This window comes from Pteropus alecto, unplaced genomic scaffold (assembly GCF_000325575.1).
Source record: "Pteropus alecto unplaced genomic scaffold, ASM32557v1 scaffold20, whole genome shotgun sequence".
Taxonomy (NCBI): Eukaryota; Metazoa; Chordata; class Mammalia; order Chiroptera; family Pteropodidae; genus Pteropus; species Pteropus alecto.
The window spans coordinates 10,183,707-10,205,303 of record NW_006436298.1 but is presented as its reverse complement, the minus strand read 5'-3'; the positions used below and the strand labels follow the sequence as shown (position 1 = coordinate 10,205,303).

The 21,597-nt window shown below is 32.6% G+C and overlaps 1 protein-coding gene across 3 annotated transcripts in view; it reads right to left on the bottom strand.

Moving 5' to 3' along the window:
* Positions 1 to 21,597, bottom strand: part of POLK (DNA polymerase kappa) — a 58,072-nt gene that overhangs the window by 19,660 nt on the left and 16,815 nt on the right. The window contains exons 1-5 of one of the 3 annotated variants that reach the window (XM_025047712.1): positions 16,759 to 16,894; positions 14,484 to 14,656; positions 10,222 to 10,341; positions 3,848 to 4,000; positions 2,121 to 2,252 (exon numbers count right to left, since the gene is read on the bottom strand). In XM_025047712.1, coding sequence (XP_024903480.1) covers positions 2,121 to 2,252; positions 3,848 to 4,000; positions 10,222 to 10,341; positions 14,484 to 14,618 — 540 coding nt within the window. In that variant the 5' untranslated portion in view covers positions 14,619 to 14,656; positions 16,759 to 16,894. Of the gene's footprint in view, positions 1 to 2,120; positions 2,253 to 3,847; positions 4,001 to 10,221; positions 10,342 to 14,483; positions 14,657 to 16,758; positions 16,895 to 21,597 lie in introns of those variants that run through there. The other 2 variants (XM_006913151.3, XM_015590418.2) reach the window with 2 other exon arrangements.

The following is a 21,597-nucleotide window of genomic DNA, read 5'->3' as shown; positions in this document are numbered from 1 at the left end:
TAAGATAGTTGTATTACATGTAACTGAAAGTTTTTAATCACTGACGTATTAGCTGAAATTAGAGGAAATGGTTGCCAAAATAATATGTATATTAGAAAAATATACTTGCTAAATTATGTTATGGTTCCATCTAGTATTTAAAAGCTGTCTGCTGTATCATGAGAAAACCTTTTTTGATGATTTATAAAAAGAAAGCTTTTTAGCTTAATATAATTATGAACAGCTGAGTCAAAGGTAATTTTAGAAAATGGTGACATAAAACTTGGCCAAGCTTTGCTCAGAGAGTACCTTAATTAGCTTTGTTCTTGTAGAAGAAACCATTTTTATAATATCCTCAAATAGAATCTTTCTAGTGAAAATGAAACTCTGGAAAGTCTGTACTTGGCAGCCAACTGAGATTACTCTGAATGAGAAGTACTCACTAACATTTTTAATATATAGCATACTGCTTTAAGAACAAGAATAGACCTGTTCCAGTAAAAATCAAGTACTTAGGCTTCAAGAAAAGGTAAAGCTATCCTATTCTTTTGGATAAGACAAAAATAGCTTTTCTTTACACTTTTAAACCAAGCCACCAATATTAATGTATTTATAGTCAGTGAATTTATGCTGTAGTTGACTTACATTTTAAAAATCCATTTTTATCTGTAAGTAAACTAGTTAGATCCTATTCAAATTTGAAGAAAAATTTCTCTAACTTAAGTAAATAACTAAAGATAATTAAAACAATTTAGTTCTCATTATCATACTGTCCAAAGTTTTACTCAAAGGAGGACTTAAAAAAATTCTTTCTTACGAAGTCTTTGAAGGATTTTTAAACACATTAAAAACCTATAATATTTAAGGTCAGCATTTCATCTCTTTTTAATTAAGAATATAGTAAAATGGATAAGCAGTAATCAAACGTGAATGGGCACAAAAGCACTTGCTTCCACAGACTTTTTGAAAAAAGTTCAAAAAAAATTTTTAACTTAAAACATTTTTATCATTTTAATTTGGGGAGGTTTCGTTTCTAGGGGAAATGAAGTAGAATACAAATAAGAAGAATGAACCAGGCCATTTATCTATCTATCTATCCATCTATCTAAATTAGTCTCAAGTATACACTACATTGGTTAGACATCTATATAGTTCATAAAACAATCTCCCCAATTCTCTCTCCCTCCCATGGCCCTCCACCTAGCCATCATATTAATGCTAATTGCATTCCCTCTGCTATGCTCCCCATCTCTGTGACCAACTATCAACTACTAATTTATACTTCTTTAACCCTTCGCCCCATTCTCCCAGCCTGCCAACCCCGCCCTCATGTCCATCATCAAACTGTCCACTATATTTGTGAGTATTTTTGATTAGTAGGCCATAGTTTTTTAAGTGCTTCAATTCAGACAGTAGTCTTTAACAAAATGCATTTTACCACAGTAGTCTAAAAGTGTTTGATGTAGCATTCTTTTAAGTCCCACCGCTGGTATGATAGTTTAGTTGTTATCAAAAACAGAGAAAATGGCAGTTTTTTATATATGACAGTAGGCAATTTTATTAAATAATCAAAACTTTATACTTCATAGGTCTTTTTCTAAGCAATAGATTGTTCTCTTTTTTCTTTGATTACCAGTCTCTTGGACATTAAATACTTGTAAGCATCATTACTAGACTGTGGGCCAAGGAAAGCATCTACTCAAAATAAATGAATTTTGTTACTGTTTAAAAACATTCATAAAAAAAATGTTTCAGAGAGAGGTTGAAATTAATCACTTGAGTAGATTCTGTAAATTATAAATATCAGGTGATTTCAGAAAACATATATTGCACATTAAGAAAAAAATAGCTAAAGTTAATTTAGGTTATAATTAAGGTAATGCAACATTTTCTAGGGAAACAGAGTTTTCTAAGCAGATGAAAAAACATGTGGAAAAGTAGAGAACTGGGAAATAGAAGAGTGTATTCTGGATACCATCTACAACTCAGTATTCAATTTATAAACTGCAGAAGTGGTAGGAGGTGAGAGTAAAGGAATAAGCTAAGGCCAAATTCTGATGTGTAAAGGCATTTGGACTTAACTTTGTAGGTGACAGGAGGCCAGTGAAAGACTCAAAGTAGGGGTGAGACAGCAGACTTACCTCTCTACTCACAGCTCGATATTTATCAAAGTTTGGGGGTATTATAATAAGTTGTGGGCAGAGTCTTTTAGCAATAAATCCTGGCATGGCTGCACGAACTCCAAACCTCCTTGCATGGTAATTTGAAGTAGTCTGAAAGAAAATGGACCACATAGGAAAAAATATAGAAACCTAAATGAACATATTGATCGATGCATTCACAAGAAACACATTACTGGTGTGCATTTTCAACTCAAGGACATTTCTTTTATAGGTCACTGTCTCGAATCAAGCTTTGATTTTATCCTGCCATGGTAGGATAAAGAAATGTCCTCTCTCACTGCTGTCCTCATATTTATAATGTGACACCAGGGAATAAGCAAGACTGTGCTAATAAAAAGTTCTCTTAACATTTCCAGTCACTAAACTTCACTGGTTTTAAAGCATACCCATAATATAGTACTACATACATATCAAAGTTTGGATGATAGTGGGTGATATTACTTAAAAGTAAGAGTTTAGTAATAGTATAGAAAGTGGTATTATGGTATAATAGTATAGATTTGGAATTTGCTATATTTGGGATTTTAGAAATTTTTCATCTAGAATAAAAATCAAAGGTCTCATATACGGTCAGCCAAATCAAGTCTCCAAAATGAAGTGATAAAAGATTAAAAGAACTTTAAAAAATAAAGTTTTCTTCTTAAGGCTTGAATATCTTTTTTAGTGAAAACATTTTAACTAGGACATGGAACTAAAAACCTGAGAGTAAAAAAGAGAACATTACTTATTAAATCCTGTTGATACCTGACAAGTCTATGTCAATGTGGCAGACCCCAGTACCACATAAAAATTTTTATCACAAATGAAATCTTTGTTTGAAATCTCAAGTAAAAAGTCAAAAAAATGCAAAACAGAATCTATCAAATGGAATAATTATTTCAGGATAATAACACCAATTTGCTATTAATGGTTTTTGAATGGCATTTAAAAAATCTGATAGTACTCTAAACCATGCCTATCCTTGGTCAGTATTCTAGAAAAGGAAATGCAGACAGCACTAGAAAGATAAATGAATGCTTTAAATATAAGTAAGTAATGAAATTGATATGAGCTAGATCTATAATAGTGTAGAAACAAAATTTTAGATGTGACTTCCTTTAACTTTTAGTTTTGTGGTAGATTGTGAATCATAGCCATAATATTTTACAGTTCCTCCTATCAAAAGATGGGTTCTAGTTCCCCAGGCCAAGTGACTTGCTTTGTGACATGCTTTGACCAAAAGAATATGAGGGAGCGACATTATGTGAGTTATGAAGCCTAGGCATCACAAAGTCTGCAGCCTCTGCCTTTACATTTTTGGGATGCAGCAACCATGTAAAGATCTTGGGTTAGATTACTAAGTAATAATGTACCATGAGGAGAAGGGAAAGCTGGCTTCTAGCCATCTCGGTCAGGCAAAGTGCCAGGCATGATAGTGAAGCCATTTTGGATCCTCCAGCTCCAGCTAAATAGCCCTAGCCGACCCCAGGTAGAGATTTGCCATCCCCATTATATACTCTACTCAAATTACAGAATCATGAGAAAAGGAATATTGAAAGGATTTAGTTATTGCACACATAAAACAACCAGAAAAATTCTCCATAAACTGGTTGATTTCAATAAAGTCTTCCCCCTTTATAAATCAGTAAAGCTTACTTGAATATGTTATGAAATTTCCTTTTTGTCTTTAATCTTTACCTACTTACCAACATACTTGATGATCCTACAGCAATGGGCTTATCCTTTAGTTCTGGATTGTCCCTCATTTCTACAGCTGCATAGAAAGCATCCATGTCAACATGTACTATGGTATTGTTCAGATCCCGGTTCTGTTCTAGTTCCATTGCAAATCTGTCAGCCTTAAATTTTAAAAAAGTGAACTTACTTTCGACAATATAATATTGCAACACTACTAATCATAATATTAATCTTGGTTTTAGTAGGTATCTCTGTCTCTGTCTGTCCATCTATACATGCAGCATCCGTCTATCTGCCCACCCACCTATCTATGTATATTTGCTTGATATTTATTTAGGCCGGGAATTGCTTTTACTTTCAGAAACATAGACAGTCTGTTCCCTACCAATTCTTAGATTTCTCAATACCCACAAGCACATAACAAGTACTTAATAAATATTGAATGAACAAGCTATTCCAACTGCTTATATCGAATGATTCTACTGCTTTATAAATTGGGAGAACAACTTAACTGTAACTAAAAGCTGCAGTTTAGGTAAAATAAACTATCAGACCCATAATATTGTCTTAAAATAGCAACAAAGGAAATTAACGACAAAAGATTATATCTCTTCGGTATATGATATTTATGCTAAATAGTACTATATAACTGAACATACCAAAGTATGTGTAAACATTCCCTCTGTATAACTGCTTTTATAAGGCTAAAATTTGATAACTGTTAGTCTATACAAATCAATATTGAAAACTTAAGTTGCAATTTATTCTTTCATGAAATTTCAATAAATGTCAATACGTATGTTAAATATAACAGTAAAGAATTTTAATTTTTTAAAAAATTTTTATGTCTTTAGAAAGATTTGGAGTGATAAGAAAGATAAATGAAAAGGCATACAAATAAGCAAAGTAGGGCAACAACAAAAGGATTTATGTAGCAGACATACCCATTCCCAAGGTTCCTTTTTAGTGGCCTCTACTATAGAGGCTGAAAAAGCTAAATACACACTTTCTCAATTTCCCTCCTGCTCGGGGTGGCAGTGTGACCTTTTGGATCTACGTAACACATAGAGAAGTCAGTAAGACCAGTAAAATCATGAGAAGAGAGGAAAGCTACTGAGTGAGACAGAATATATAAAGAATACATGGAAGAGTGATCTGCACATAGTACAAGTTCAATAAATGAAATCTATTACTAAAAGGATCAGTAGATAGCTGCAGAGCAAAGCAGTCAAAAATTGAGGGGAAAACAGCCAGAAATAGGTAAGCAATTTCCTTCATGTGGAGATCCCCATAGCAGGTCTCCTCAAAGCTGGAGAGTTCAGGGGTATAATGTAGCATTTCCCCCTCACTGGACTTCAACTTTCCTTCTATTCTGCAGAACTTTTTTTCCTGGCATTCTTTCTCAGCATTATATTGATACTGGCTGCCCACTAGCTGAAGGTAAGATTGCAATTTCTCCCTTAGAAGCAGTCGCATTCATATTTGTTTCCAGCAGCCATAGTTAAGACTCTCAAGAGGGTCTGCTCCTATTTAGGCTGCAACTCACTGAATGACATGGGGTGCTCTGTGCCTTCTTCAGTCTGTTCTTCTGCCTTGTTTCCCTGTTCTTAACTAGGCACTTATTGTATTAGATACTAAATCGTAAGTTTAGTACCTAAGAAGAAACTTTATCTTAGATAAGGAGGGAAAAGAACTTATCTGCCTTTAGTCTTTCCTCATAAGAGAGAAAGGGAGGAGAGAAAAGGAATTATATATATAAAATCATATACATATATGTGTGTATGTGTATGTATGTATACGTGTGTGTGTATATATAACTATATATATATATATATGGTTAAAAAAAGAGAAAGTAGTATTTGTAGAAAAATTTTGAGGAGGCTGATCTTAGGCAGTGAGACACCACACTTAATAAGTGGAACTTTTCAACATTACTCCAATTTATCATCCAGATATAAAACAACAATTTCTTCCAGTTCAATTTTAAACTAGAGAATAGCATTCTGACATAAAAAAGATATAAGCAAATCATGGAAACTAATAAAAACAGAGGTTTAAAAGCTACTCTATATTAATCCAGAAAATATGTCTAAGATATGAGTCAACTGAGAATAAGAGAGCAGCATCTGAAATATCTTAACCTAGAATCAATGGAAAGAAAAAAGATAATACATAGAAAGCAAACCAAATGGGAAAAATTCTCCTTAGACTCATACATTAAAGCTATGGCAGTTTCTTCGGCAATCTATTGACTTTTCTGTGCTTAAAGCAAGTGTACAGTTGCCAAAAGGAAATGTCCCCGTTAAATGACTCATACATTCCATTTTCCTTTACTATCTTTCATTAGAACCCCATCTACCAAATGCCCACTGCTTTTTTCAAGTTTCCTCTACTGAAATTCTCGTTCATGTTTTCCTTTCTTCCATTTTTCCTTCCAAATGTCTTTCAAGTTCTGATCTGAGTCTCTAACACGTATGTTACTACAGTTCAGAACCAGTATGTCACAGTGGTTAAGAATAATGGCTTTGTTTTGGTCTCAGCTCTGCCACTAATAATTACATGATAGTGTAACTATCCTCCCACTCTCACTTTCCTTATTTGTAAAGTGAGACCAAACCAACCTCAAAAGGTTGAAAGAATTAAGAGAGATATCCATGTAGTGCACTTATCTAGGGATGTGGTAAGGACTTAAAGATATTACCTATAATTTTAAAACTAGAAGTGACATATTCTGAGTGTCATATACATGACACACATATAAGTGCTTTTTATGTTAACTCATTTAATGGTCAAAATAATTCTGAGATAATGATTATTATTCCCATTTTATAGATGAGGAAACTAAAGCTCAATAAGATTAAGTAATTTGCCCTAAGTCATACAGCTGATAAATGTTAAAACTAGACCTGGGAACCAGGTTACTCCAAAGTCTGTGCTCTTTCCATTATTTTATGATGCTTCCCTAAAATAGATTTGAAAAAGTCTTTATCATTGAAATTAGCTCAAACCAAACTCTAATGGTATATTTTATATCCATATTATGTCTTATTTACCTTTTAAAAAGCCTCTTTTTCGATTAATCTAGGAGACTATTTCAGAATTATTGTTTTTCATCTTAATTAGTATTACCCTAAAAATTGTTGAATAAATCTGCATTCATAAAATCAATTGTTAAAATGGTCAAAATGCACTGCTTTGCTGTGTAGTTGCCATTTAATATAACATAAATGTTTGTCTATTCAATTTACGAACCCATGTTATAATATGTTTTGGCAGCTACAAAAATGTGCCTTTAAGAAGTCTAATGAGAATGGGATAGGGTGGGGAATATTTAGGGAGGTTCTGGATAAATATCACGGAGTCCATGCCCACAGAGATTACATTACCTCAGCTTGACTGGAAATAGTTCACACTGTCTTATCACACACAATAAAATCTGCTATGTGGAAATTTTATGACTCTAAAGAAACACATTTCTCATAAAAACCTCTCTGTTCTTGCAGAACTTCTAAACTCCTTGGGACTTCCTCAATCCTCTCCCATTCATACAACTTCTTTTAAAGGAAGCTCAACAAACAAAACAATTTAAGAATCAACATAAAACATATTTCCTGCCATTCCCCTTGCAAAATATGCCAGAGAACCTCCCATGAAACAGTCACTAGAACTGTAACAAAATCTGAAGTTCTATCACATAATATAGGGTATTTTCTATTTCTCTAGATTATTAGCATATTTAAGAATATGAGCTTTAAAAATAGCTTGAATAGCAAAAAGTCATATTGTCATATTGTATAACTCACAAGTATTATATCTCTAAAACTTAAAGATACTTGTAGACTATAGATCAATAAAACTTACCAAAAAGCTGTCCAGAAAGTAAATTGCCTAAGGATTAGTATCAATTTAAAAACAATGTTATTGTGGACAGAAAGGAATTTTTTTACTTGATGAAACAAATGATGCTTAAATTTATTTGAAAAAATGCATAAGAAAAACAAAAAAAATTTTTTAAAAGAGTAATGAAGGAGGATATTAAACTATATTATTATCATACAATAATTAAAACTACATGGTACTAATATAAGAAAAGATTCAATTGATTAAAGGAGAGAGTCCAGAAATGAATCCAAGTACAATGAGAGTTTAGTATATGAACGTGCCTCTTTAATTCAGTGGAGAAAGAATACTTGATTCAATAAATGGTGTTGGGACAAATGAATCATTATTTAGGAGAAATAACACCATTAAGGGAAAATATAATACCATTTAAGAAAAAAGTATTTCATATCTTATATCAAAACAAATTCCAAAGATTTGAGTATAACAAAATCTATAAACATACTAAAAAATATATGGATTTTGTGTGTGTGCGTGTATGAGGAATAACCTCTACCTCTGCACAATACCAAAGCCAAGAAAAAAAAATTTAAATACTGTTGGATTTGTCTACATAAACATTTAAAACTGTATAGGAAAAAAAAACTCCTGCAAAGTTAAAAGACAACATACTGGAAAAATATTTACAACAACTGGCAGAGGAAAAAATCCTTAATATATAAGATACGAACTTCTCTAGAAATGTGGTCAAAGGATTTTGCTTTGGACTGCTGGTTGAACCCCCAAATCCATTCTATCTTCCTTCCACAGCAATAGACTTTTAGCTGGGCACATGGCCACTCAGCTAGAGAATATATTTTACAGCTTCTCTTGCAGTTAGGTGTGACCACTGAAACTTAAATTCTTGCCAAAAGAATGTAAGCTGAAGCAATGTGTGCAACTTCTTTTTCACTTGTTTAATAGTAAATTACTTGCCTTTAATTTTTTCCCCTCATTCTTTCTTCCTTACTAAGGGCTTGAACATAGATTGGAGGTCATCCAGTTTTGTCATTCCCAGTAAGAACAACACCATGGAATTGTGGAACAACACAATATACAATCTAGATCTCTAAGTTACTGTGGTGATCAGAACAACCCAACCCAATGAGAAATAAATTAATATTTTATTTGAACCATTATATATCTGAGTCTCTTGTGCCAGCTACGTAGTCTATATCCTAACAAACAGAATGAAAGAGGAAATCCCCACAAAAAGAAAATATCAATGGCTAACTAATGTGTGAAAAGACAATTTTTCTCTGTCATAATCAAGGGAGTGAAAATTAAAACAATCCTGAAATAATATTTTGGATACTGTATCAGCAGAAACTAAAAGACTGATAAAATTGATAAAATCTAGTTTTAAATATGTATGTGCGGAAACCAGCACACTTACGCTGAAAATGTAAAATGGTACTATTGTTGGTGAAAGTAACAGGACAAGAGTGCAAAGATATATAAATAAGAATGACTGTCACAATGTTGTGTATAAAACAAAAAACCAAGATGGGGTAAGGTAGATAAAATATGATGCCTCCATACAGTGGCATGCTATGAAGCATGAAAAATGATGATTTGACAGGCAAATCATCTTTTGTCATGAAGGGAGATCATTTAACAGAGAAGATAAAAATCAGCTTGTCCTCTGAGAAAGCATATATCAAAAAAAAATGACACATTATAATTTGGTAAAGATAACATAAAATTTATGATCTCAACTCTATCACATGAAGAATTTTGTAGCATATCGGATTAATATTATACTTTTATCATCATTTTGTAGCCTAAAGTGCTTTGTTAAATTGAATCAGATTTTGATAGATGGTAAAACTATCTTTAAAATTGAACTTTTGTTTTACTAGAATCTTGACTAATTTGAGTTCTCGATCTACCACATGGTCCCCTGCAGCTTGGTTCTTCTCAAACTTGTCTCCTGAAATAACTTTTAAAACCAGAGAAAATTCTAAGTATTTACTCCTCAAAGGTTCTGGAGAAACCAAAAGTCCCCCAATTTTTAGAAGTCTGTGTTTTATCTTAAAATTTCATGCATATTAGGCATTCTACCCTTTATGTGACTTTTTGTTTTACTATAACACAACTGTGGTCTAAATTCCTTTTTAACCTAATTAGTTAATATGTTCCTCTCTAAATCATTTTTGCAAAATCAGCATTACAGAAAACATGTCACTTTAATCATAGCTATGGGCTTTCTAGCTGCAAAGTATGTATATAATAATAATAATGTAAGCTTTGAGTTAAATCGTACTCTGCCAAGTACTTGTCATATGAAGATAGGCAAGTTACTTGTACCTAAGGCTCTATTGACTCTTCTGTATAATGAAGGTGACAATGTCTAGGTGCATATTTGTTATGCATATATTTGTTAAATTTTTATGCTTTACAAGATAATGAACATTTACATTTTGCCTTGTTTTCAGTTATGACATTACCATGATGCATATTAACTATCAGCTTCCATTTTATTTAGCAATTGAATTAATACCTGTAATTGTGCTTTCCTTAGCTGCTGGCTAGTAATTTGAGCTTTTTGTTGCATCATATTTTCAATTCGTTGATTGACTTGCTTTTCTTTCTTGAGCTCATTTCCATAAAATTTGGACCCCTATGTAAGCAAATAAAACAAGCATAAGAAAAATGTCTGAAGGAAATTACTGTAGCATAATCTACTAGAATCAGTATGACTAAATTCAAAACAGTTCCACTTCTTCTAGCTGGGTGACCCTAAAATTAATCTTTCTATATCTTAGTCTCCTTATGGGTAAAATGCATTTATGGTTACCTAATTCACAGGATTGTTGTGAAGCAGTACTTAGCACTGCACAAACTCTTAGATGAGTAGAGATCTGTACTCAGAAAATAACAATGTGTCCCAGGCAGGATCATCTGGGGTATATCCAAGGCCTTAGTCAGATGGGTCATCAGTCACCACCTTCACTTTTACTTTAAAAGTATTTTTTAAATTTAATGTTAGTCATTAAAGAAAATGTAGAAAATAACTTTTAGAAAATCACCTATCATCCTATAATCCATTCATCGGGTTGATGGACATTTGGATTCTTTTTACTTTTGGCTTTTATGAAAAATGCTACAACGAACATTTGTGTACACCAGCAATATGTGAGAGTTCCAATTTTCTACATCCTTGCCAAAATTTGTTATTGTCTGTCTTATTTATTATAGCCATTCTAGGCAATAAAAGTGTGAACGGGATTTCATTGTAGTTTTAATTTGCATTTCCCCAATGACTAATGATGTTAAACATCTTTTCATGTGCTTATGAGCCATCCTTTAGTGAAATGTCTACTTATATCTTTTGCCAATTTTTGAATTGGGCTGACTTCTTAATAATGAGTTGTAAGAATTCTTTGTATATTCTACATAGAAGTCCTTTAACGGATGTGTGTTTTGCAAACATTTTACCCTAGTATGTTGCTTATCTTTTTGTTGTTGTTGCTTATCTTTTTAAGTGCAAATATTTTGGTATTTGATGAGATCCAATTTGTCAACTTTTTCCTTTATTGACTATGATTTTGGTATTGTATCTAAGAAATGTTTGCATAACCAAAGGTCTCAAAGATTTTCTCCTATTTTCTAAATGGTTTATTCCTTTAGTTCTTACATTTAAGTCTATTTTGAGTTAATTTTTTGTGTATGGGATGAGGTAAGAGTCTAAGTTCATCTTTTTTTGCATGTGGATAATCCAGTTGTTCCAGTATTATTTGCTGAACAGACTACCCTTTTGCCTTAGTACTTCTGTCAAATATCAGTAAATGATGAAATTTATTTCTAGACTCTTAATTCTGCTCAATTGTTCGATATGTCTAGCCTTATGGCAGTACCACACTGTCTTAATACTGTAGCTTTATAGTAAATTTTGAAATAAGAAATTCAAACAGCTCCATGTTTGCTCCTTTTCAAAACTGTTTTGGCTATTGTAGGTGTTTTACATTTCCATATAAATTTCAGGATTTGCTTGTTAATTTCTGCAGGGGAAAAAAAGCCTGTGGAACTTTGATTATGTTGAATCTATAGATCAATTTGGGGAGATTTGCCTTCTTAAAAATATTGAGTCATCTCATCCTTGAACACAGAATACCTCTCCATTTTTTAGATGTTTAATTTCTCATAGCAATTTTTTGTAATTTTCAGGGTACAAATGCTACACTCTTTTTGAAATTCCTTAGAATTTTCTATGCATAAGATCATGTAGTCTGTAAAGAGATACCTTTAGTTTTCCTTTCCAATCTAGATGACTTTGTTTTTTTTAATTGCCTGACTGCCTTGGCTAGAACTTTCAGGACTATGTTGAATAGAAGAGGTAAAGGTAAGACTGAATATCTTTGCCTTATTCCTGATTTTAGGGGGAAAGTGTTTAGTCTTCTACCACAAAGTATGATGATTAATATAGGTTTTTATAGATCCCTTTATTATATTGTAAATGTTCCCTTCTATTTCAAGTTTTTTATAGCTTGAATAGGTGTAGGATTTTGTCAAATGTGCCTCTTCTGTATCTATTGAGATGATCATGTGTTTTTTGTTCTTTATTCTATTAATATGGTATTATTACATTAATTGATTTTTGGATACTAAACCAACCTTTCATTCCTAGACTAAGTCCTACTCGGTCATGGCATATAATCTTTTTTATATACTGAATACAGTTTGCTAATATTTTGTTGAGGATTTTTACATTTATAATGACTTATAATCTTCTGTTTGTCTCGCTTTGGTATCTAAGGGATACTGGCCTCATAGACTGAGTTGGGAAGTGTTCCATCCTTCCTTCTTTTCTAGAAGAGCTTATGGAGTATTAGTATTTTTCTAGAAGAGCTTATGGAGTATTAGTATTTTTCTTTTCTTGTTATAGGTCTATTTAGATATTCTAAATCTTCTTGAGTCAGTTTTGGAAAATTGTAAATTACTAGAAATTTGTCTAATTTATTGGGATTCATTTTAAATACTCTATTCTCCACCTCCAAAATTCAGTAGGGGAGAGGTGAACGGGATAGATGAAACAACATTTGTAAAAATGTTGGTAACTGTTGATACTGGGTGGTAATCACCTGGGGATTCACTTTACTACTCTAATTTAGTGCATGTTTAAAAATTTCTAATAAAAGTTTATAAAAGGTAAATTACATTGCTATGGAGCAGCAACAATTAGAAAATTTAATTTAGAAACGATATTTATGATAAACTCTTCCAATACACACATGAGGAATATATATTACATAAAATATATAAATATTTTAATATATAAGGTATATATTTTATATGATTGTTATACATATCAATCACATGTATATCAATCATATGACATATGTATATTTTTCTATGTTGATATATATATATCACATAAAATTTATGTGTGGAAGAGCAAAGATTCAAGAATATCCATGATACTCCTGAAACAGAACAAAAAGCAAAAAAAGTTTTACTTTTAAAATTATATCTACATAGTATATACTTTAAAAATTCTTTTTCACTCAATTTTTTATTTTGAAATTTTTGAATCTTCAAAAGTTGAAAGAATAGTACAATAAACACCTATATGTCCTCATCTATATACAGCAATCATTAATATCTTATATTTGGTTTCTTCCCCAGGTCTTATGTGCACACAGATGCACACACACACACACACACACAACTTTCCTTCCTATTTTTTACTAAACCATTTCAAAGTAAGTTGCTGTGAATAAATGCATGCATTTGCTAAGAATGAGGATATTCTCTTAAATTTTACTCCTTTCTACATGTTTCATTATACATGAATGAAACCCAAAAAAGTGACCTTGAAGAAAGCCATATGTAATTGACTAATTCGATTACATAAAAGCAGCAAACGAAAAATTTCTGTACAGGAGAAACTACCATAAGCAAATTGAAAAGATAAACAGTAATTTACTGGAAAATTGTGCAAAGGGTAAGAAGAGATAATAAAAAATGAAAAACATATAAAAAGATGACAGTCTTACTCTTCATAAGAGAAATACAAATTAATGCTACATACAAATTAATGATATACTACATTACTTTAGATTGACGAATTCAAAAGTTTAGTAACACACTGTGTGGGCACAGTTGCCACATGGTAATACATACTCTCATATACTGACAGTGTATATGTAAATTAATACAACCACAATGGAGGGCAACTGGTCAAGTCATTAAATTGCACATGCATATATCTGTTTGTGCTAGCTGCATTTGGTGGGACAGTTCCACTTCTGGGAATCTCTCCTATAGTTATACTTGCACATACATAAATTTATGAAGTACAAGGTTATTTACTGTAGTATTGTTTGTAAAAACAAAAGACTAGAAATGACGTATATCCATCAATAAAGATTGTGACTGGCTTAATACATTATATCCAAACATATAGCATAAAAAAAAAGGAAGATCTTTAATTACTTATCCAGAAAGATCTCCAAGTTACAGTAATTGAAACAAAAATAAAAAAAACACAACTATAATATTCTCCTAACTGGAGTTAAAAAAGAGTTAAAAAATACATGTATGTCATTTTGCTTTTACATGCATATATTTTACATGTGGAATAGAAAACTGGAGGGCAAGAGCAACAGAATAGAAAGATTATTCCATACCCATTTGTAGCTTAACAATATTATATATCAACATGTTAAGAATTATAATAAAAATGATGTTTAAAACTTACCAATTTTCAGTTAAACAGAAAATTAAAGTCATTAAAGATATTGCAAGAAACAAGAAACATACCTTTGTGGCTTCCATTATAATTTTGTTTATTTTCTCTTTATCTAATCCTTCCATCCCAGCTTTATTATCATTAAGTCCCATCCTAAGCAGAAGATCATCTTTGTAATTGTCATTCTTCTCCTTTGTGCTATCCATGGTGTAGAATTAACATTAAAATGGATTTTTTAAATTACCTGAAAAAGCATACAAAATAAAAACTGCTGTTCAAAGTGTTCATGGAGGGATGGAAAGGTGGACACTTAAAAGTTAAAATGATATAGAAATCAGCAAAACAAACAAAAATGATGATTAAGAATTTTTAGCTATTACAAAATTATTATTCAGGTTTTAAAATTACTATCCCGACATTATTGTACTCTTGAAGGGAAGAAAAGAATGAACATTTCCTCAAAGCTCTGTGCCAGCCACTATGCTTGGTGCTTTACACTTAAACCTCACACAGCAGTAATGGAAGGTAAATATTAAAGAGAAAAGAAACCTGAGTCTTGAACATGTCTACTGACACAAATTTGCTAATGAATCTTGAATCCCAGGCCTGAGTCCAAAGTTCATGTTTTTCTCATATTAATAAACTATATAGGAAATAAATACAAAACAACACATCCTCTACAAAACATGTTAAGCCCAATAGTATTTATTACCTACTATATGTGGAGCTCCATTCTTAAGGCAGTGAAAAAATACAGAAAAAGTATTAACCTATTCACTTGCAGGAAATTATTACATTTTACAATGTTATGTCACTTCTAACGTTAAGAAAAATCCCTTCAAATAATAATTCTTTGATATCTTTATATAGATAGTTCTTTATAATTTATCTTCACATACATTAGCTTTTAAAAATATTTGTAATAACTATGTAAAGTAGATATGGTTATTCTCATGTTAGGGAGAAAAAAATGGGAATTTCAGGAAGGTTAAATGAATTGCCCATTATAAGTCTGCAAATAAGCGAAAGAACTAAGATTTGAATCCAAGTCTTCTTACAACACATATAATGGCAGCTACCATGGCATCACAGCTGCTTCCAATTTGGGATTCACTAATGCTATAAATAAATTGCCAAGTGAACAGCTGCCATGAATCTACAACGAATTATGATAGTGATTTCTTATTTGCATGATTTAGACCTCATTTACTTGAGGACTTTTTTTTTTTTTTTTATTTTCTTGTTAACGTCCTCACCATACATAGTTACAATTTTTTTTTTCTTGTAGGAACTTTTAAGATCGACTCTCTTGGCAACTTTCAAATATACAATATAGTATTATTAACTATAGTCACCATGCTGTACATTACATCTCTGCAACTAAATTAATTTTATAACTGGAAGTTTGTACCTTTTGACCATCTTCACTCATTGTGCGCCTCACTCCCCTGCAACCACCCGTCTGCTTTCTGTATCCATGAATTCAGTACTTTTTTTATAGTTTCATGTATTTTAATAGCAAACTTACAGGAATAGCACTGAAGACAGACAACATTAAAAGCATGTACTTACATGTAGGACAACTCGGTTAGAAAAGTATAGTGAATGGATGGAATCTGCTGTGTGATAAAAATGCTATCAACATTTAGTTGTCATCAATAAAAAATTTACTTATTTAAAAAAAATCCAAATGCTGGAATTGTCCAGGATAATTTAACAGATTTATAATTGTTATAAAGTTGAACTACTGAAACTTGTTCACTGAAACATTGTGACTTGCATTAATGCCTTATGTCCCCACATTTATAGTAAAAACACAAACAAATAAAAATGGAAAAACTGCCAAGACCTGATTTCTGTCCCCTATTTTTCCATTTGCAGTCATATACTTAGATACCTTTTGACTCCATGAGAAAAAAAAAAAAATCTAATATTTAGAACTACCAATAACAGAATGAAGAGAAAAAATTTTTTAAAGAAAGAACTGTTTCCCATTATAGTGGATTCTTAAGCACATTCTCCCATCTATGCAGCATGCTAACTAGATGTCTTTGCGCATAATTGTTACACGTTTGGCATGGATAGCACACAGGCTGGTGTCTTCAAAAACACCAATGAGATAGGCTACACTCTGGAAACGCAAATCAGTTTTGAAGTCGTGAGCAATTTCTCGCACCAGATGCTGGAAAGTAAGTTTGCGAATAAGAAGTTAACGTCTGATAACATCTAATTGCATGGAGCGCTATCATGAGGCCTGTTAACGAGAAGGTTTCCTCACCCCTCCAGTAGAGGGCACCCTATCGTGAGTGGATTTTGCAGTCAGTTGTTTCTCTGATGCTTTACTACCTGTCATTTTGCAGGCAGTCGGCTTTCTAGGAGCCATAGTAGAGACTTCCTTACTCTCCACCCTTCTTCTCCTTCAGCTGGAGCTTGGCGAAGCTGGAGGCTGTGCTAGCCTTACAGGGCTGGGTCAGCAAAGGCTGCAAACACAATTTGTTTGTTTGTTTGTTTGTTTGTTTTTTAAGATTCTACATATAAGTGAGGTCATTTAGTGTTTGTCTTTCTTTCACTTATTTCACTTAGCATAATGCCCTCAAGAGGACCTTTACTTAACGCTGCTTCCCTTTTTGGCACTAGCAAAAAATGAAAAAAATTACGAAAGGGTATTTGAATACTGCGATTATTAATGATAGTTCCTTTAGAAAAAATAGTGTATATCACAGTAGTTCCCAAAGTTTGCACAGTAGATCCAGCAGGAGAGATTCTAAAACTCTTGATGCCCAGGTTTCATCTCATACCAAAAAAATCAGGTCTGGGAGTAGGAGCCAAATATCGATATTCCAAAGAGATGCCAAGGTCATTCCAACATACCCCAAAGTATAGGAACCAATGGTGATGATGTTTTTCCATGCCCAAAGGAATGTAGGTTGGTTTTCTGTTTTTATCATTTGAATTTTTGCTCTTCATCACATTTAGCTTAATACCCAATATTTTACCTTATGCTTTAGTAATCCAATTACTTGTCATGTTTTAGTAAAAATGGTGAATGTAATTCATTCATAATTTCCTGAAACTAACATTACTAAACAGTGAAGAGGCTTCCTACATTTAAGCTGCCTTGTCCTTCAAATCAGGTGTCCCCAACCCCTGTTAGGAAACAGGCCACATAAGAAGTGAGCAGCAGGTCAGCAAAGAAGCTTCATCTGTATTTGCAGATGCTCCCCAGAGCTAGCATCACCACCTCAGCTCCACCTCAGATCATCAGGCATTAGATTTTCATATGAGCACTGGTCCCTGGTATCAAAAATGTTGGGGACCACTGCTTTAAATGATGAAATATATGAAAGGAAAAGAAACATTTAATGCTTACTATTTCACACATGGTATAATATTTAGGCCAAAAACTCTGAGAAGAACTGGTGTCAGTCCTTAATTGGGCCAGAAGTATTGGGCTGTCAGCAATACTGGTGCCAGGCACAGTTGTGATAGTTAGTTTTCAGCTACCATCTTGCTTTGTTGATGCCAAATTACCAGGCAACTTACATCTAGTTTCATGGACATAGATTTACTATCATCTACAGGCTGAGACTTCCAAATTTACAACTCCAGTCCAAACGCCTATCTGACATCTCAAATTTAACATGTCCAAAACTGATTTTCTCATATGCCTCCATCCCCCAAACCAGTTCCACTTGCAGCCTTTCTTATCTCAGTTACAGGCAACTCTAATCCCTTCCAGTTGTTTGAGCAAATAACCTTGTAGCCTTTCTTGACTCTCCTCTTTCTCATACACCCCACACACAAACTGTCAGAAAATCTCGTGGGCTCTGCTTTCAAAATGCACCCTGATTTTAACTACTTCTCACTATTTTCACTCTAGTCTGAACCACCATTACCATTTCTTGCTTGGATTATTGCAACAGCCTCTTAAATAGACTCTCGCTTCTGTACTTGTCCACCTTGTCAATCATCAACGCAGGAGCCCAACTCATTCTTTTAAATCACAGGTTAGGTCCTGTCACTCCTCTGCTAAAAAGTGTACAATGGCAAACCAGATCACTCCAGAAAAAACCCTAACTCCTTAAAAAATATGGATCCTAGTTACTTGTTACCTGTCTACCCGTATACCTGTCTAATATTCTCCCCTTTGTTCACTGCTCTCCAGCCACATTGGTCTCCTTTGCTGTTCCTCAAATCTGCTAGGCATACTCTAACCTTGAGGCCTTTTGCACTGGTGGTTTCTCTTGGAGAGTTCTTCGGCCAGATATCCTTTTGACTAATCTTCAAGTTTTTGCTTAAATGTTACGTTCTCAGTGAGGGCCTACCCTGACCTCCCTATCTAAAATAGCAGCCTGATTACCCCCTCCTATCCGCTTTGCCCAACGTCCCATTTGTTTTTCGTAGCCCTTGTCATTTCCTAACATAATACATAAGTTTACTTACTTATTATGTCTACTGTCTGTTCCCCTGTGAAAATGTAAGCCCCATGAAGGCAGGGAACTTTGTTTTTCTTCACTAATGTATCACAAATGCCGCAAATAGTGGTTGGCACAGAGTAGGTGCTCAATAAATATTTGTTGAATGACTACACTCAGATTATATCATTTGCTCATTCTTTTATTCACATAGCAAGGTCACATAATCACAATAAAAGATTGAAAGAAAAACTGCTTTTCTGAAGTTAATAATTTTAAAATATTTGTAGTTTTTCCTTATTTCAACATTAAATATGTCAGGATAAGTATATGAGCTGAACAACCTCCAATCTTATAAACCTTATTTTCTAAGTTGTTTAATGGTTAAATTGGTTTAGTAAAGCTTTTGGGACATGTATTAGAATATAATAATATTTTGAATTTACATAATAGAATGTCCACTAGGCTCCATTAATATTCAAAATATTCAAAGGATTCTAGCTTATAATTATTTTTTGGGAAATTAAGTTGCTTTGTTAAATTTAATTTCTTTGATTAAATACTTTACAATTATATCTAAATCTAAGAAAAATGATTGGAGAAAGGTAATAAATAACATACTAAGTTTTAGTATACTTAGATCTCTATGAGATCCTTTTGCTACTATCATTTATGTCACTGTGGTAAGCCTGCTTTTGTTTTTATTGCTCAGTATTTGTTATTTTCAAATTTCTAAAATTTCTCGTTAGTCCTGGTTATTTCTGTTTTTCCCATTAGTTCTTACTGAGTTTCTTTATCTAGAAATCCATAAATTGAAAAGGGGAGTTCCTAGCAGAGATGATCAGATCATATCATCACAATGTATGATGATTTTCCATATTTTTCTGGGAGATGAGATTTAGCATTACAAATGGCTTCAAGAGGACAGTATAGAATGTCAGTGCCTAGATGGTGTTTGGTATACGATAAACTCTCAATCAATAGTTGTTGTTGTTGTTGTTGTTGTTGTTGCTGTTGTTGTCATCATTGTTAGAGTTAAGCCAAATTTCCAGAGCTGTGAAAATCACTAGTCTTATTTTTTTTCTCTGTCTTTAAGATAGAGATACTATATAAAGGAACAGAGTACACTGTAAGCATCCTTGAGAAAAAGCCAAAGTTCACAGATCATATAGATTCATTTTGTTTTCCTTCTAAAGAAGTATTTGTCTGGTAATTACTATGCACTATCACATATAAAATCCCAAAGTCTATGAATGGATATAACTGTGACTCTTTATAAACAAAAGTTTTTCAAAAAAGAAAATGGTAAAACATTTTTATGGCTTGCTATTACAGAAGTCTGTTTTACTTCAACTCAGAAGCACGAAAGCGCTCTGGGTCCTCGTGGTATAGCATATTGGTTTAAATTTGAAAATATTCAAATTTTTCCCAGTCTGATTCTACCACTTAAATTCTTCCCAGTCTGATTCAGGTTACCACTTAAAATTATAAGGCAAACCTCTGTTTTTGGTGGTAGTAAGGAAGGAAAATTAGTATTTTTCAGAAGGAATTCTAAGGAAGAAATTTTTGTGTGGTATGGTTCCTCCTACCTATAAAAAGCACACAAAACTATGTATACAATATCACAAGCACAGAGCATATTGACCAAAGTTACCCGGAATTAATCTACCAAAAAAAATGCAAAATATACTAAGGGTAAGAAGAGAAAGAGGAAGGAGAGGAGGAAGAGGAGAAAGAGGGAAAAACTAAACTATATGGAAGTTCCTAGGTAGAGCATGCTTCTTCCTATTCCTAATACACTGTAAATAAACAAACCCAGTAATCCCCCAGAAAACCTGCATATATCTTAAGAACAAATATTATTTTTAAACTCTGCAAATATTCAAATATTTAATGTTTGAGCAGGTTAAGCACCCAGCACAAAACTTAGGCTGTGATTAAATGTTTATTTTACTATCTAAATTTAAATAAAATAAATTAAGAATATTACCCTAATTTTAAAGTAGTAATTTTGGATTAATGTCTGATTTAAAAATTTCCTTTTTTATTTTCGTTTATTGTAAAAATATTCTTTAAGTTTTCAGGAAAGTAATAACTCACAATTCTAAGATTTTAAGATTATTTTTCATGTTCCTCTCCAATTACTTTATACACACATACATAAACACATACACTCAAACCATATACCCATAATTCTTGTACGATGAGAAAAAAAGCACAGAGGTAACTGTATTTTTAGCTTGGGTTTTTAATATCTTTGCAAAATAGGCATATAAAAATTTCAAAATTATTTCAGAGTAGATTATTTGAAAGAGTTTTAAATTTGTATGTATCACTGAGAGAAATAACTAAAATAATGTAACCCCCACAGATCCTAAACTAAGGAAATTTATGCTAAAAGAAAACTCAAGTTTTCGCCAGGGACATAAGGTCTATTCTTTGAGAACCATGCACATATTCTTTTCAATTGCCTTTTTCCTTCCTGAGTTTTCCATTAATTTAACTTATTCCAGTGAAGAAGAATGGGATGGTGGCAGTCAAAAAACCTACACTCATAGAATAAACTGAAACTATCTGCTTCTTTAGTACAAAATGAAAAAACATCCTAATACAAAACACATTAACTAAAGTGTCAATTCAAATGTAAATTCCTCAAAGCTCATTTTATAAGTTCCTATTTTGATAGTGAGTTGAATATTTAGTAAAAAGTCTGCCAGGTTCTTTAACAATGAAAACTTTGTTTATACTCAGAAATAAACACACTCAGGAC